Here is a 13985-nt window from a genome sequence, read left to right on the forward strand (position 1 = left end):
ACTTCTTTTCCTGCTAATAGCAATTTATCTTCATTTGCCAGTAAAAATTCCATCCTTTTACTCTTCTCCTTTTTTATTTTTTGATGCTGTGATTCCATCACCAAATTATAGCAGCTGTAGTTGTTTTTAATTATCTTTTCCCTTAAACTTTATGCTATATTTAAGAGTTTAATATACTATTCTAAAAAATAATTACAGTATTCTGACTATTTATTTCCTTAATCAGAGTTTTGTGTACTTTTGTCTTTTTGTTTCAGCTTGAAGAGCTTTTCTTAACCTTTTTCTTGGGCAGGTCTAGTTGTGGTGAATTCCCTCAGCTTTTGTTTGTGTGGACCTTTTATTTCATTTCACCTCTGAAGGATAACTTTACCAAATAGAGTATTTTTGGCTGGCAGTTCTTATCTTTCAATATTTTGAATATGTTATTCCACTCTCTCCTGATCTGTAGTTTCTGCAGAGAAATCTTTTGATAGCCTCATGGGGGTACCTTTGTAGGTTCCTGTCTTTTTTTCTCCTGCCTGCCTTTAAAATTCTTTATCATTGACTTTTGACAGTTTTAATATAGTGTGTCTTAGAGAGGATCTTTTTGCATTGAGATAATAAAGTGTCCTGTTAGCTTCATGGACTTGTATATCCAGTCCTTCCTCCCTCCCTCCCTCCCTCCCTTCCTTCCTTCCTCCCCTTTTATTTCTTTCTTTTTTTCTTCTTATCTACATTTAATCTTTTATTTAAAATTTGTTTTTCCTTTTTAAAGTTGTTTTCCTTTTAAAGTTGATATTATTATTTATTTAAATACATTCACTGATCCCCTCTTCCTTTCTTTTCCTTCTGGGATATTCATTATTCTTATGTTGACTTTTCTAATGGAATCAAATAGTTTCTTGAAAGATTTCTTATTTGAAAGATTTAAAAAATCTTAGTCCTCCATGTGAATCATTTCCATATTTCTATTTTCTATATTTCTATCCTCAAGCTCACTGATTCTTTCTTCCATATGATCTGTTATTTTCCCAATGCATTCTAATGCATTCTTCATCTCATTTATTGAGTTCTTCAGCTCTAAAATGTATTTGGTACTTTTTTAGAATTTCAGTCTCTTTGGTAAAATACCCCTGTTCATTAACTTTATTGCTGGGATAATTTTATTGCCTTCAAGTGTTCTTGTAGCTTGTTGAATTCTTCATAGCAGTTATTTAAAATTTTTTATCAAATTAGATCACAATATTCAACGTCTTTGGGTTTGGTTGCTGAAAAATTGTCATTTTGTTTTTGTGATATTGTATTACCGTGATTTTTCATGGTGTTTGATGAGAAGGTTTTCTGCCACTGCATTGGAAGTAGAAGCACCTTTTATACTCAGGCAAGGTTTTGTTTACTCTGATTCTAATAGTTCAACTGGTTGGTAGTTAGGCGCCTTCCTTTTGTTCTCCAGAAGGTGGCGCTATAGCACAAGTTTTCGGTTCTTTTTGCAAGAGCTGATTTGCCGCTAAGACTTGGGAGTGTGGGCATTAAAAAAAAAAGGTGGTGGCAGAGTGTGGGTGGGTGCATGGCAGAAGTTACGTAGTCCTTAGGGCTTTGGGTGTGCCTATGCCCCAGTAGAGGGACTCTGTAGAGGTCTGCAGGTGGTCCTGTTGCCTCCTTGGGCAGACAGCAGGAGAGGCTTTCTTTCAGTTCCTTTTGGTCTGCCACTTCCTTTTCCTTTCCCTTCCCCCCAGTCACAGCAATCCCCCTTCAGAGACAGCAATTGGTCCCTCAGGCTGCAGTGCATGTGGCCAAGCAGACGCCCCCCAACTCCTTGCCTCCATCTGCCCCTTCTTCTCCCAGAGGGCTGTGCTGGCTCACTCCTGGACCAACCCGTGCCTGCTCTGCCTTCACCTCCTCTGCCACCCCAGCGCTGCTATCACTTCCCTTGCTCCACAGCCTCCTCCAAGGTTCAGTCCGCCCACTTTCAGGTGCACAGATGGATGGATCTCTCTGGTATGCTGTGCAGAGACGCTTTTCTTCTTTTTTTAAAAATCTGTTTGTGGACTTCCAATTAGTTGTAAATCGAAGGGGAGAGGAAAAAAGGAACAACTCGCACTGTCATGATGCCGACATCACTCTATTATAATCCACCAATTCTTTATTTCAATAATGTTCCTTAATCTTGGTAAGAAAATATAAAAAATATACACCTGTGACTACTTTATTCAAAAGTTGTTTATAACAAACATGTTAAAATTTTTATTAAATGCCTTTCCAGCATCTATAGAGCTGACCATATTTTTTTTTTATCATCTATTGCTACAGTGAATTATATTGGTAGATTTTTCTAGTATTGAGCCATCTTTGCATTATTGGAATAAATCAACTTGAATATGATTACCTATCCTTTAATGGGCTTCTTCATTTTCTCGGAGTAAATTTGACTTAAAATTTTTGCTAATGAGATTGTTCTAAAATATTTGTTTTTCTTTTTTTTTTTATGCTCTGGAGCAATTTAATTACATTGGAATTATCTGTTCCTTAAGTGAATTTCTTCTAGAAATTCTCTTATAAAACTGGCTGGGCTGGGTGTTTGAGAAAGAGCTCTTTGGCAGTATTTCCTCCCTTTTTCTTTCTTCCTTCCTTCCCCCTCTCCCTCTCTCCCTCTTTCTTTCTTTTCCTTCCTTGCTTTCTTTCTTCTTTCCTCTCTCTGTTTTTACCCTCCCTCCCTCCCTCCCTTTTTCTTTTATTCTCTTTCCTTGTTTTTTGATAACAATTAGTAACACTCATATTTCTCAAAGTTAATGTTTATAATTATATTTATATTTTATAATTTTTAAACATATATTTATATGTGTATAATTAATTTTATAATTATAATTATATTATTCTGGAACATTACCCATTTTATCCTGTATTTCAAAACTTTTGGCAGTAAGTTGAGCAAAGTAATTTTGTTAATTATAAAAAGATCTCCTTCATTTACATTAGATCCCCTTTTTCATTTCCTATTTTATTCATTTATGCCTTTTCCCTTTTTATCTTGATTAATTTATTGTTCCATTTGTTTTGCTGGTGTTTTCCAAGCACAAGCTTTTTGATGTTTTTATAATTCTGTTTTTCTTAATCATACAGTCTGGTTTTAATTGCATTGGTCCTTCCTTCCACTTTTCTTTCATTAATTTTGTTTCTTTTTCTTCTACTTGAATTGAATGCTTGATCCATTGAACTCATATTGTCTAATGTAAATATTTAAGGCTATGATTTTTCTCATAGTACTGCATTCTTTACATAGTATTTTTTTTATCCTTGTTTTCAAGATATTTTGAAATTTTATTTTTTTATAGGTTAAGTCATTTAAGAAAATTTCTAGGTAGTACTATTCTTGATTTGTCATTAATTATATGATATTTTGACTCATATCTTTATTTTTTCCTTTTGATCAGACACTACTATTTACATTATTTTTACCTTTCAGAATTAAAGTATGCTTTGTGGTCTAGTATTTAACCATTTTTTATTAGTGTTTTATGTCTCTACTTTAAAATAAATCATAGTGTCTCTTTGTAGGGCACAGTGTACCATATAAGACAATGAGACCTCTATTACTGTGTTATTTAGGTTTTGTATGTCCTTGTAAATTTTTGTCCATTTGTTCCCCTTTGAATTCCCTAAATGCAATGAAAATGCGTGTCTGATGAATGAATGCATGATGCAGAACTCCCTGTGGTCAGCTAAAACTGTGTTGTGTTTTGTCTTCCCAGCCAAAGATTGCTGAGGAAAACTTGACCTATGCTGAGCTGGAGCTGATCAAACCGCACCAGGCTGCCAAAGGCATCCCCGCCAGCACTGTCTATGCCCAGATCCTCTTTGAGGAGAACAAGCTGTAACGCCGTCCCTCTTCCGTGGTCCTATTTAATACCTGCCACCCTGGTTATTTATGAAACCTTGGAAACAAAGTCCTTATTTTTCTATTTTCACTTGTGCCTTCTGTGTGGTAGGGAGCCCCGTGCCAACAGTATTCTAGGTACCTTTAAAGACAGATACAAGGTACAAGTTTTGAAGGCTCCTCTCTGCAAAAGAGTAGGGTCCACACCCTTTGGACAAATCTCCCAGGACAAGACTTCTCTGGGTTTGAGCCCTGAGGAATAAGAACTCTGATTCTGAGAGCACCCAAGGAGATTCTCTGCTGAGCCAACTTCACATTTTCTTCTTTCTCTGGGTCTTAATTTTTATTTTTAAAAATCTTTTTAAATCTTAATTTTAATCTTCTGCTCTTTCTGTATCCCTGATATCAAGCTCATAGTATATAGCTAGAGGAAATGCCATTATAGGCCAATGTGTGAGATGGTAGATACATAGTATCTGGTTTTCAGAGGATTAGATAGTATTGCTAGGCTACCCAGAGCAGAACAAACTGCTTATTGCAAGCAGTCACTCCAGATAGCATCTCTTGTTTTAAATAGATGCACTGACCCTCATGATTTAAGGGCAGATTGTAGGGGTTCTGAGGTCTAGGCCAGCAGTGAGTAGTCTCTGAACACCCCCATGCCTGTTTCCCTACCCAGGATCACCCAAGGCCATGGAACAGGTTAGAACACCATTCTAAAGGGTTTCCACCCCTTTGGCAGGGTGGACTTATGCCAATATAGAAACTAATATTTCCCACGAAGTTCTTAAATTCTTCCAAAGAAGCAGGGAAATTTGCCATCCACTGGAGGCCTCTTGGAACTGTTAGCAACTCTAATCGAATGTCTACTTGTGTGAGAGCAAAGTCTTTTACCTGGTCTCTCCTTGGTAGGAGAGTAGGAAGTACAAGCTGAGCTAGAAAAGTATGTCTTCGGGTCCCCATTCTTGCAAAGTGCCTTGTCCAACTCAGCTTCACATGCAAATCCTAATGGGCTCAGGTCAGGGGAAGCAGGGAGGCACGGCATATAAACGTGGGGAGGTTGTGCTGCAGACTTGAAATCCAGGATCGCCCTGAAGATGGATCCATTCGGGAAGGCAGCCATCTTGTCAGCTGTGTTGTGAAGGACACTTTCATGTGAATGTGCCCTGGTTGGTTACTTATTGCACACTACAGAAATCGTTTGGCTTTGTAATGGACCGTGTACATATGGTAAATTATATATTTTCAACACAACCTTGAGTGCAAGTTGTGCCCCTCTGTATAGCCATGTGAACTTGGTTGAGTTTTTCATCCCTGAATAATCTCAGACTCATGTTTATATAAAGGCAACTTAACCCCTCATAGAATTCTTGTAATGGGATTATGAATATTGCAGGATTTTGGGCACTATCAAGTGCTACACACGTACACTGTTAACATTCATGCTAAAACCAGTCCCTATTTTCAAATGAAAATTCCTTTATTATTTAATATTCTCACTGCATTAGCATTAAAAAGTAAATGTTCATTTATGAATTTAGCTCCACAGTGATACTCCCTAAGATTCACAACAGCTTATGAGTGCCTCTTTTGGTTGTTTGGAAAGTGTCCAAATTGGGAGCAGGTATGATGTTCCAGAGGCACAAATAGCCTGACTTTACAAAGAGGAAGTCATTCTCTCCAGCCTACACCTGAATCTCATTCCCTCCCTCTCTGCAGATTTCAAAGGTAATGAATAAACCACACAGCTTTTGAGGAAGGAAGACCACTTGGAAGAACTCCCTGACCTTCCCAGAGCCTGCTTTAGGAGAGGTGGATACCTGGCTAATATACCATTAGTATCGGAATGATCATGGACATCCTATTTTATCATGTCAGTGTTCCAGCGGAACAAGGTTGTATGATATTTTGAGGAAGGAGGGTGATTTCCTAATCTGCATGAAGAGTCCAACAGGAGGGCCAGGTGGGAGTGGAGAGTAGGACATGTGAAGAGGAGATCATAGGGAGAAAGAAAGAAGACAAAAGGCCCCCTGCAGAACTGATTTGAACTTCAATCACCCCAAAACATCCCCTAAACTCAATAGGAGCTTAAGACCATCACATACAGAAATAAGCACATTCTACTAAGAAGAGCACACGTTTTCTTAGAGCTGGTAAAGTACACTAGTCTAACCAGTAACTGTTATAGATTTAGTGACTCTTCAAAACTCCAGTCATAGTGGCACATATCCACACTAAGGTGTGTGAGCAGGGGGCTTCCTGGCCATGAGTATAAAAGGAGGCTGCAAGACCATCACCTCCTACTGAAAATGCTTCCCAAGGGAATTATTGAAGCATCTTAGCAGAGATTGCCCCACTGTTATCTCCAGAAGCAAACCACCCAAGTTCTGCTCACAACTGGAAGCAGTGGGTGATTTGTACCTGGCGCTTCTTTGGGATGATAAATCTTGATGTTGTCATAATAAACCTAAAAAGTGAGTCTCCTCATTCATTCTCTATCAAATACACCACTAACCATGCATTGATATTTCTAAAGGTAAGGGGAAACATATCATTCAAATAGGAATTAGGATAGATTCTTCAACTTATTTTTACTATAAGTAACTGTGGGAACAATTATAATATAAGCACTTTTCAAAATGGACAATTGCTTGTACATTTAAATAAAACAAGAACCCACCGCTGAGAATGCAGTGGCTCTTGTAGGCAGAGTGCAGATACTCAGACTCGGTGGTGACTTTTAGTCTAGGCCAGGCACGGCATGGCATCATCCAAGGAAGCAAGGAAGTGGAAAAGGGGATCTCCAAGCCCTGAACTGAGGCAGCTGTGTACGGTGAGAAGAAAGGGTCTGTGTTTCTTTGAGATCACCTCTTCATTAAAGCATCATGATTCTGTTAGCCCACAGAACAAGTAAGAAAAAGCCAGGCCTACCCTTTCTGATACTTGCTGACATGAAAATGATATAGGACACTTCATATTTTTTAGTGCTTGATGGTCATCTGGCTCATCCCACACATCATTAAGCCTAAACACTCACTTGGGGTGAGAACACTAAACCAGTTGAAGCTCTTAGGGACTCTCCATACCCTTGTTCATCATTCAGCCTTTGATGTGCGTGACTATAACCTTGGCTGGTAGAAGAATGGGGCTCATGCCCCAGGCCACAAAAGAAAAGATCCACAGCAGGCATGAGGCCTGGTCTGGGCTAACTGAAATCCTCGGGAGAAAGAATCCATGTTCCCCTTGGGCAGCTCATCTAGGAAACCACATATCACATGTGAATACAATTGACCTCACCTGCCAAGTGGAGAAGCCTTGGAGAAAGCAGTAGATGTTGAGAGACAAGTAGGGAAGAGAATGTTCTGGAAGCACAAAATCCCACCTCTCAGCCCCTAGAATGCCCCAGACTCCTCTTTCAGATCTCTTTTCAGTTCAATAAACTACCCCATTTCCCCCATCTAAATCCTGGTTTTCCTCAAACTAGTCAGTTTGCAGCAGAGAAAATTCTGACTAATAGGTACACATCAAAGTTGCTTCCCAACACTGGAAGCAAAAGAACTGCACTGAGTGTCATGCCCAGAAGCCCACTTACATCATGTCCAATAAGTTCCAGTGCACTTGCAGCCGCAGCTCCTGCTGTGCTCAGCACCTTCTCACTGAGTGGGCCCTCCCGGGGCTCTGAAGATGCGTGTCTCAATGGAGAGGGGCCATCAGGCATCAGGACTGAGGCTTTTCTAATGGAGTGACCCTCAGGTTGGGAGTAGGGATGCCCGCGGACCTGGAGTGGTTCTAAGCAGCAGCAGGTGAAGGGCACAGGGCAGAGATTCAAATAAGCCAGGTCATATGGATGTTGGGGGGCCCTTATGTGCTAGCCCGAAAGTTTACAGGGTGTCTGCGTAGAACATCATGTCTCTCCAGTACCCTTGACCTAGGATTCCAGGGTCAGGGTTCATCCAGTTCTGCATCATTTGCAGCCCAATACAAGGTGAGGCATCCACATGGTGGGGTCTTGATCCCCAAACCCACCCCCACACCATACACTGAACCGAAGCTTTTCACTGGGATGAAAAACAAGAAATTCATGGTTAGAAAGAAGGGTCTGTCTTCAGCGTGGACAATTGAGCTTGGACTATAGTGGTGTGCCCAGATGAATAGGATAGACTAGTGCTCCCTAAACTGTAATGTGTTCATGGACCACCTGGATCTTGTTTAACTGTGGATTCTGGTTCAGGAAGTCTGGGTGGGACCTGGGGGGTCTGTGTTTCTAACAAGCTCCCAGGAATGCCCATGCTTCCAATACCTGGACCACATTTTGAGTGGCAAGATGTAAACTGTTGGGAAATGTGGATCTGGAACCTCTGGTAGGTTGGGGATGTCATCAGAATTTGGGTCACAGCTGAAGAAGCCTTGATAGTGAGAAAAATCCCCAGGGAGAAGCAGCTCAGAGAGGAGGGGAGGTGGGGAACACTGTTGCTGGCAGGTCCTGAAGCAGGCAAGGAGCCTGAACAAGACCAGAGAAGGGCAAGTGATCAGGGCCCTGGACAAAGGTGTGTCTGGGAGTTTCTTGAAGGAGGAAGGTCTCAGGAGTGTGAACTCTTCAGAGGTCAGGTAGAAAAGAGGCTAAGCTTTTGCTCCTTCAAATTAATTCAGATTGCACATTTAACACTTTTAAAACAATCTGTTATGTAGGAGAAAACAATTCCCCAAGTGCACAAGGCTGATAGACTTTTACACCGAGCATGCGGGTGTTTGGCTCAGCATATTTTCTCCAGAGCAATGAGTGTCTTTCCATAGGGTGGCGATTTGGAGACTCTTAATTAATGCAAAGTGTGGGATGTGGGGGTGGCCATTGCAGTTTTCGGCTCCTTCTGTTGTCATTGATAAAAGATGACTTGGTGCCTGCATTCTAATAAACACAGCTCGATTAGCTCCACACTAATTTAGTGTCTGATTGTTAAATGTTAATGTACTGCACCCTATAGTTTTAAATAGAATTAGAGATGTTTACAGCTTTGGTTAAATGCACCTTGTTCTTCCACATTAAACTTTATTACAAGTATCCTCCATCAGCAAACAGGAGAAAAACTCATTAGTATCTGGTCTGTGTAGGGGCCATAACTGCTGCTGAAAGAACCAGTGTTCAGTTTTCCTTTATTACAGCATTCAAGCTGGTGGGGTGGTTGGGTGTGATTGCTTCCTGTTTATGAGTTTGGTTAGGATCTCAGACTCCTGGGTCTATGGGGAGATCTTAGGGAATCCACAGATACCTTGGAATTTTTATGCAAGAAGTATGTGTTGTGTCAGTGAGGGTCTGATGTTCTCTTCGATTTTCTAAAGGAGCCCATGCTCAAAAGATGGAACCTTTAGAGATTCGATGCCAAGGTCCTAACTGCAAGGTCCCCTAGGAGCATCATGACGAAGCCTGTCACTTTATGGCTGGGGAAACTAAGAAGTTGGGAAGGGACCTGCTAGTTGGTCCCTTGACCTGGTAGAGCTGTGCTGGAGATGGGCTCTTGACTGCCAGCCCGGAGCACCACCCCATGCCTCCCCCACCTGCATTACTGATCTTGGCTCCACAAAGCCTATCTGATCCCATTCTTCTCCTGGCTGGGTGAGGTCTGGCCTCTTACAGGGCTAGTCTTTCAGCCAAGTAAAGATTGGTGCTGCCCAGCCTTCCCCTTGGCAGGACCTTCTCCATCCTTGTCCTTTTCAGCCCCCCACCCTCTGTTCCCCAGTTCTACGGTCCCCAAGTATTGCATGCCCTGTGACTGCACCCAGCTCACCTCATGGCCAGCTTGGCATTCTTAAAAATGCCTCATCCCTGCTTGGTTTCCTTTCCTAGCTTCCTGGGGGACTTCTCCACCATGTATCCCCCTCTTGTTTTATCTCTTTAGTATTTCCCTCACTCTCTGAAGTGATGGGCATTTCCCAGGCTGGGCAGGCTGCCTCTCAAGCCGTCTTCTCTTGCTTTTTCCTCTGCATCTGGACATCTGCACTTAGGGTGCTGGCTGCCTTCATCCCCTAGCGCCCAGCACAGCTCTGCCCAAGCAGAGATCATTGCTGAGTGTGTGTTCTAGTGCAGAGAATATTTGATTATTCTCTGCACCATTTCACATAGGTGTACCTTCCCTTCCTGAAACTGACTCCCTGCCTTTTATGACACCGCCTCACCTAGTTGTACTTCTTGCGCCTAAGGTGATCTGTGTAATTGCCTTTCCTCCACTCAGCCCGTCAGTGATGGTTTGCTTGAAGGTTCCATCTTATGTCTTTCTCTTTACTTCCACACCTGTGTCTCTGGCCACTCTCCAGCTGCAGCCTGAGGACGCTACTTCCATGGGTCCTGTTAGACCCCATTCTGAACTCCATGTCTACCCACCAGCCATACCTCTCAGAAGCCGCTGTCCCAGACTGGCCACATCATAAGTGTCCCAGCCTCCTAGTCCCTAACATCCTGTTTAAGATCGCCACCATTAATCTCCAGAGACTGGCAACCTGGTGTCATTGGAGAGGCAGGCTGTTAGCAAGGACAATGGAATTGCTGCTGACTTTTATTGAAAAATACCAGGGGTCAGATATCATGCTGAGCACATTTTCTGTGTTATCTCATTAAGCCAATACTGTTCTATCCCAATCTGCCGATAAAGAAGCAGAGGCTTGGAGAGCTCAGGTAGTTTGCTAAAGATGACAGAGCCAGGGTTGGATTACCTCCTGCGTTCCTCCCTCGTATGACAGGCACCTACCCCTGTCTCCATCCACACGGCTCCTGCTTTCCGTCACCTCTGATCAGCTCCCTCAGGGACCACCATGTTCACCCAACCTGCCTTCCTGCCATCTCCTCCATCCCTCCAGAGGGATGCCTCTGAAGTGCAGACTGGCCAGTCACTCCCCTGCCTAAAATCCTGTCCCAGCTGCCCATGGGATGAGGCCCGGCCTCCTGCGGCAGTGCAGGCCCTGCATGACCATGTCTTGGCAACCTTTCTGCTGCCCCCCAAACCCGTTTGCTCGGCCTAAGTGGCTGTGGGGCATCAGAGCAGCGAGAGGCAGCTGCTCAGTCCTGGGCATAGGCCAGTACTGCAGGTCTCCGAGCTGACACTGAGCCGCTAGGCACCCATGGGCAGCTGCGCAGCTCCAGCTTCAGCAGCATCTAGAGCAAGAGGCCTGAAACAGGAGGCCCAGGAGGGTCACCATGCTCCTCAGTGGCACAGACACAGCGGCTGCTTTGGTAGCAACCTCCCGGCAGCACAGTGGGGCAAGCTCTGGGGCAACCTCCATCTAAGGCAGTAGGGAGAGTCCTCCACTGTCAGGAGTGTGAGGGGTTCTGCTTACACAGACAGGGAAAGCACAGCCAGGACTGGCCATGGGGAGGGCCACATGTAGCCCCCCTGGGCATCTGCCATGTATCAGTGGGGAGGTGGCCAAAGGAAGGCCAGGGCACAACCAGCCAGGAGAGTGCCGCTCAAGTCATGCCTACTGTGGAGCAGCAGGCCTTCTCTGCCCCAGCCACCAGAAGGCAATGACATCGGGGAACACCACCTTTTATAGGTGTGGTGACTAACAGAGACTTTTCTTTTACTGAATCCCCCCCCCTTTTACTTGCTGTGTGTCTTCGAGAAGCTCTCTGAGCTCTCTGATTTGCAGTGTCCCATGTGAAAAATGGCCAGGGCCAACAAGATTGAAAAAGTTAGCTTCACATAGTCATGATCACCAACCCTGCACATGGGTCCAAAGGTCAGCTGGGGATGGACAGGCATGTGGAGAGCCCCCAAAGGGGACCCAGGCCCAGGGAGCGGGTGCCACAGGCCCAGGACTGTCTAGCCTCAGGACTGGCTCTGCCAGCAGCTTCCTCTCAGCTTACACTGGGGGTCAGAACATCTGCTGAGACCCACTTGGCCCATGTGAAACATCGGGCACAAGGCCAGGTGCAGACTTACCCCCTTTTCTTGCTCCTGGGGCCTTCTGTGAGGCTAGACAGTTAGTCTCCGGCTGACTAGTCTCTGGCTCCTGGCCCTGCTTCCCTAGCACAAGGGTTCCTTCCTGTGGATAACAAATGATGTTTTTTTCCTCCCTAGGAAAGAGTTAGCCCCACTGAGGACAGGTCCCTGTCTGCTTTGTCACCACACTGTCCCTGCAGCCTGTCATAGAACCTAGAATCCATCTGCTTCTCAGTATTTAGAAAGGGGATGGACAGTGGAGGACAGTGAAGGGACTTAGAACACTTAAAAAATACACACCCCATATGGAAGGGGTTTGTTTTCCTATAGATTTTGTTCTTCTCTAAGGCATCCAAACCCTGTGCTCGAAACCACATTATCCAGAACTTACACAACTCAGCAAAAAGACATTGCTACATTTGTCCTGTTGGCAGCCCCCTTCTGCCAGATTCCAGCTGAGACCAGTCTGCAATGACATGCTGTCTGGGGGGGTGACATGGCCACAGTGACTGGCAGTGCCCTCTGGCTGTGGCCGGGCCTGGCAGGGGCATGATGGGAATCCTGGGGTATCTAGCACCTCAGAGACCTTACAGAGATTCCACTTTTTTGGGACAAGAAGGAGCTGGAGTCTTTCCCAAGAGAAGCACTGGGCCAGGATGAACCGGGAGCCCAGCCCAGGGCTGGCCCCACAGGACTTCCTGGTGGCATCTGGGACCACTGCTGTCAGAAGACCATAGCTGAGGTCTTGGGTCTGGTGGAAAAGTCCTCGATGTCCTAGAAAGATACCTGCCTCAGTCTCTAGTTTCAGACTAATGTGTAGAGGTGTAGAGAATGTTTTATTTTCTCAGATGAGATCCCAGCTCTGGAACAAGGTAGTGAGAGTAGTTTATGTTTGTAAGTTGCTTAAACTTTTCAAAGGAAGTCCTGCTGTATTTCTCCCCCAGATTCAAAACATTTTTTTAGGCTCTGAGAAAGGGCCAGAGGTTGGTCTAATTTCTGGCCACTCTGGTCTTTCTCCACTACTTAACAAAAGCACAGGTGTCTCCTGCTGACCCCCTACACCCCAGCCTGGCTCATCCCTGTCATATTCCTCTTCTGTGTCGAGTCGCCTTTCATACCCCAGTGACGTCACGTCACCATCTGCCCTGTTGCATGTTCCTTTCTCCTCTTAGTAACTCAGTGTGACTCTACAGCTCACATAATGACACCTGGCAAAAGAGAGAAATAGGACTTTTACCCATAGATGAACCCAAGTAAGACAACCATAAAAAGATGACTTTGCATCCTGTCATTTGAGCTTCCCAGCATGCTGCCCTGTGTCTCCTGCAGTATCGATCACGCAGTAGGATCCATGTTTCTTTACTTTGTATTTTTTATTTGCTTTGTGTTACGTAAACGTAAAGCATACGTAACACAAAATGTACCATCTAAGCTATTTTAAGTGTACCGGTCAGAAGCATTAAGTACATTCACATTGTGGCGCAAACATCACCACCATCCATCTCTAGAACTTTTTCATCTTCCCAAACTGAAACTCTGTACCCATCAAACAATAACTCCCATACCTCCTCCCCTGAGTTCCTGGCAACCTCGTTTATACTTCCTGTCTCTATTTGACCATGCTAGGGATCTCATTTCAGAGGAATCATTCAGTGTTTGCCTTTCTGTGACTGGTTTACATTACCGTAATGTCCTCAAGGTTCATCTGTATCATGGCATGTGTCAGAATTTCCTTCCTTTCTAAGGCTGAATACTGTTCCAATATGTATACATTGCATTGTATGCATACATCGTATGTATACAATGCTCATCCATTCATCCATTGGTGGACTCTGAAGGTCCTTCCACCTTTGGTTACTGTGAATAGTGTGGCTGTGAAGGTGGGTGTACGAATACTTGTTGGAGACTCTGCTTTCAAAGGATGTGTGTGTGTTTTAAGAAGATTTTCCTCATTGCCCAGCAGAAGACTTCACACAGATGGAGTGCCCGGTAGATATGCCTTGGCTGACTTGTGGCCGTTTGTCCCCTCCCTAGAGTAGTGGGCCCCCTACTGGTGAGAGGAAGATGCCTTTGAAAGTGAAGTTTCCCTTTGAGGGACATTTAGAAGTTGTGATATATTAACTCAATGATAGCCAAGGATATAATTTAATACTAAATTAGGTATCTAATTTGTAGTTAAGAACATTCTATTTAACTTAACA

The 13985-nt window shown here is 43.9% G+C and overlaps 1 protein-coding gene across 4 annotated transcripts in view; it reads left to right on the forward strand.

Annotated features, from left to right (window-relative positions):
• Nucleotides 1–6331, forward strand: part of VSTM4 (V-set and transmembrane domain containing 4) — a 120880-nt gene extending 114549 nt beyond the window's left edge. For all 4 annotated transcript variants that reach the window (XM_073241216.1, XM_073241217.1, XM_036999424.2 and 1 more), the window contains one exon: nt 3729–6331. In XM_073241216.1, the coding sequence (XP_073097317.1) occupies nt 3729–3854 (126 nt within the window). In that variant the 3' untranslated portion in view covers nt 3855–6331. The remainder of the gene's footprint in view (nt 1–3728) is intronic.
• The last annotated feature ends 7654 nt before the right edge of the window (nt 6332–13985 follow it).

The sequence above is a fragment of the Manis javanica genome, chromosome 7 (assembly GCF_040802235.1).
Source record: "Manis javanica isolate MJ-LG chromosome 7, MJ_LKY, whole genome shotgun sequence".
Taxonomy (NCBI): Eukaryota; Metazoa; Chordata; class Mammalia; order Pholidota; family Manidae; genus Manis; species Manis javanica.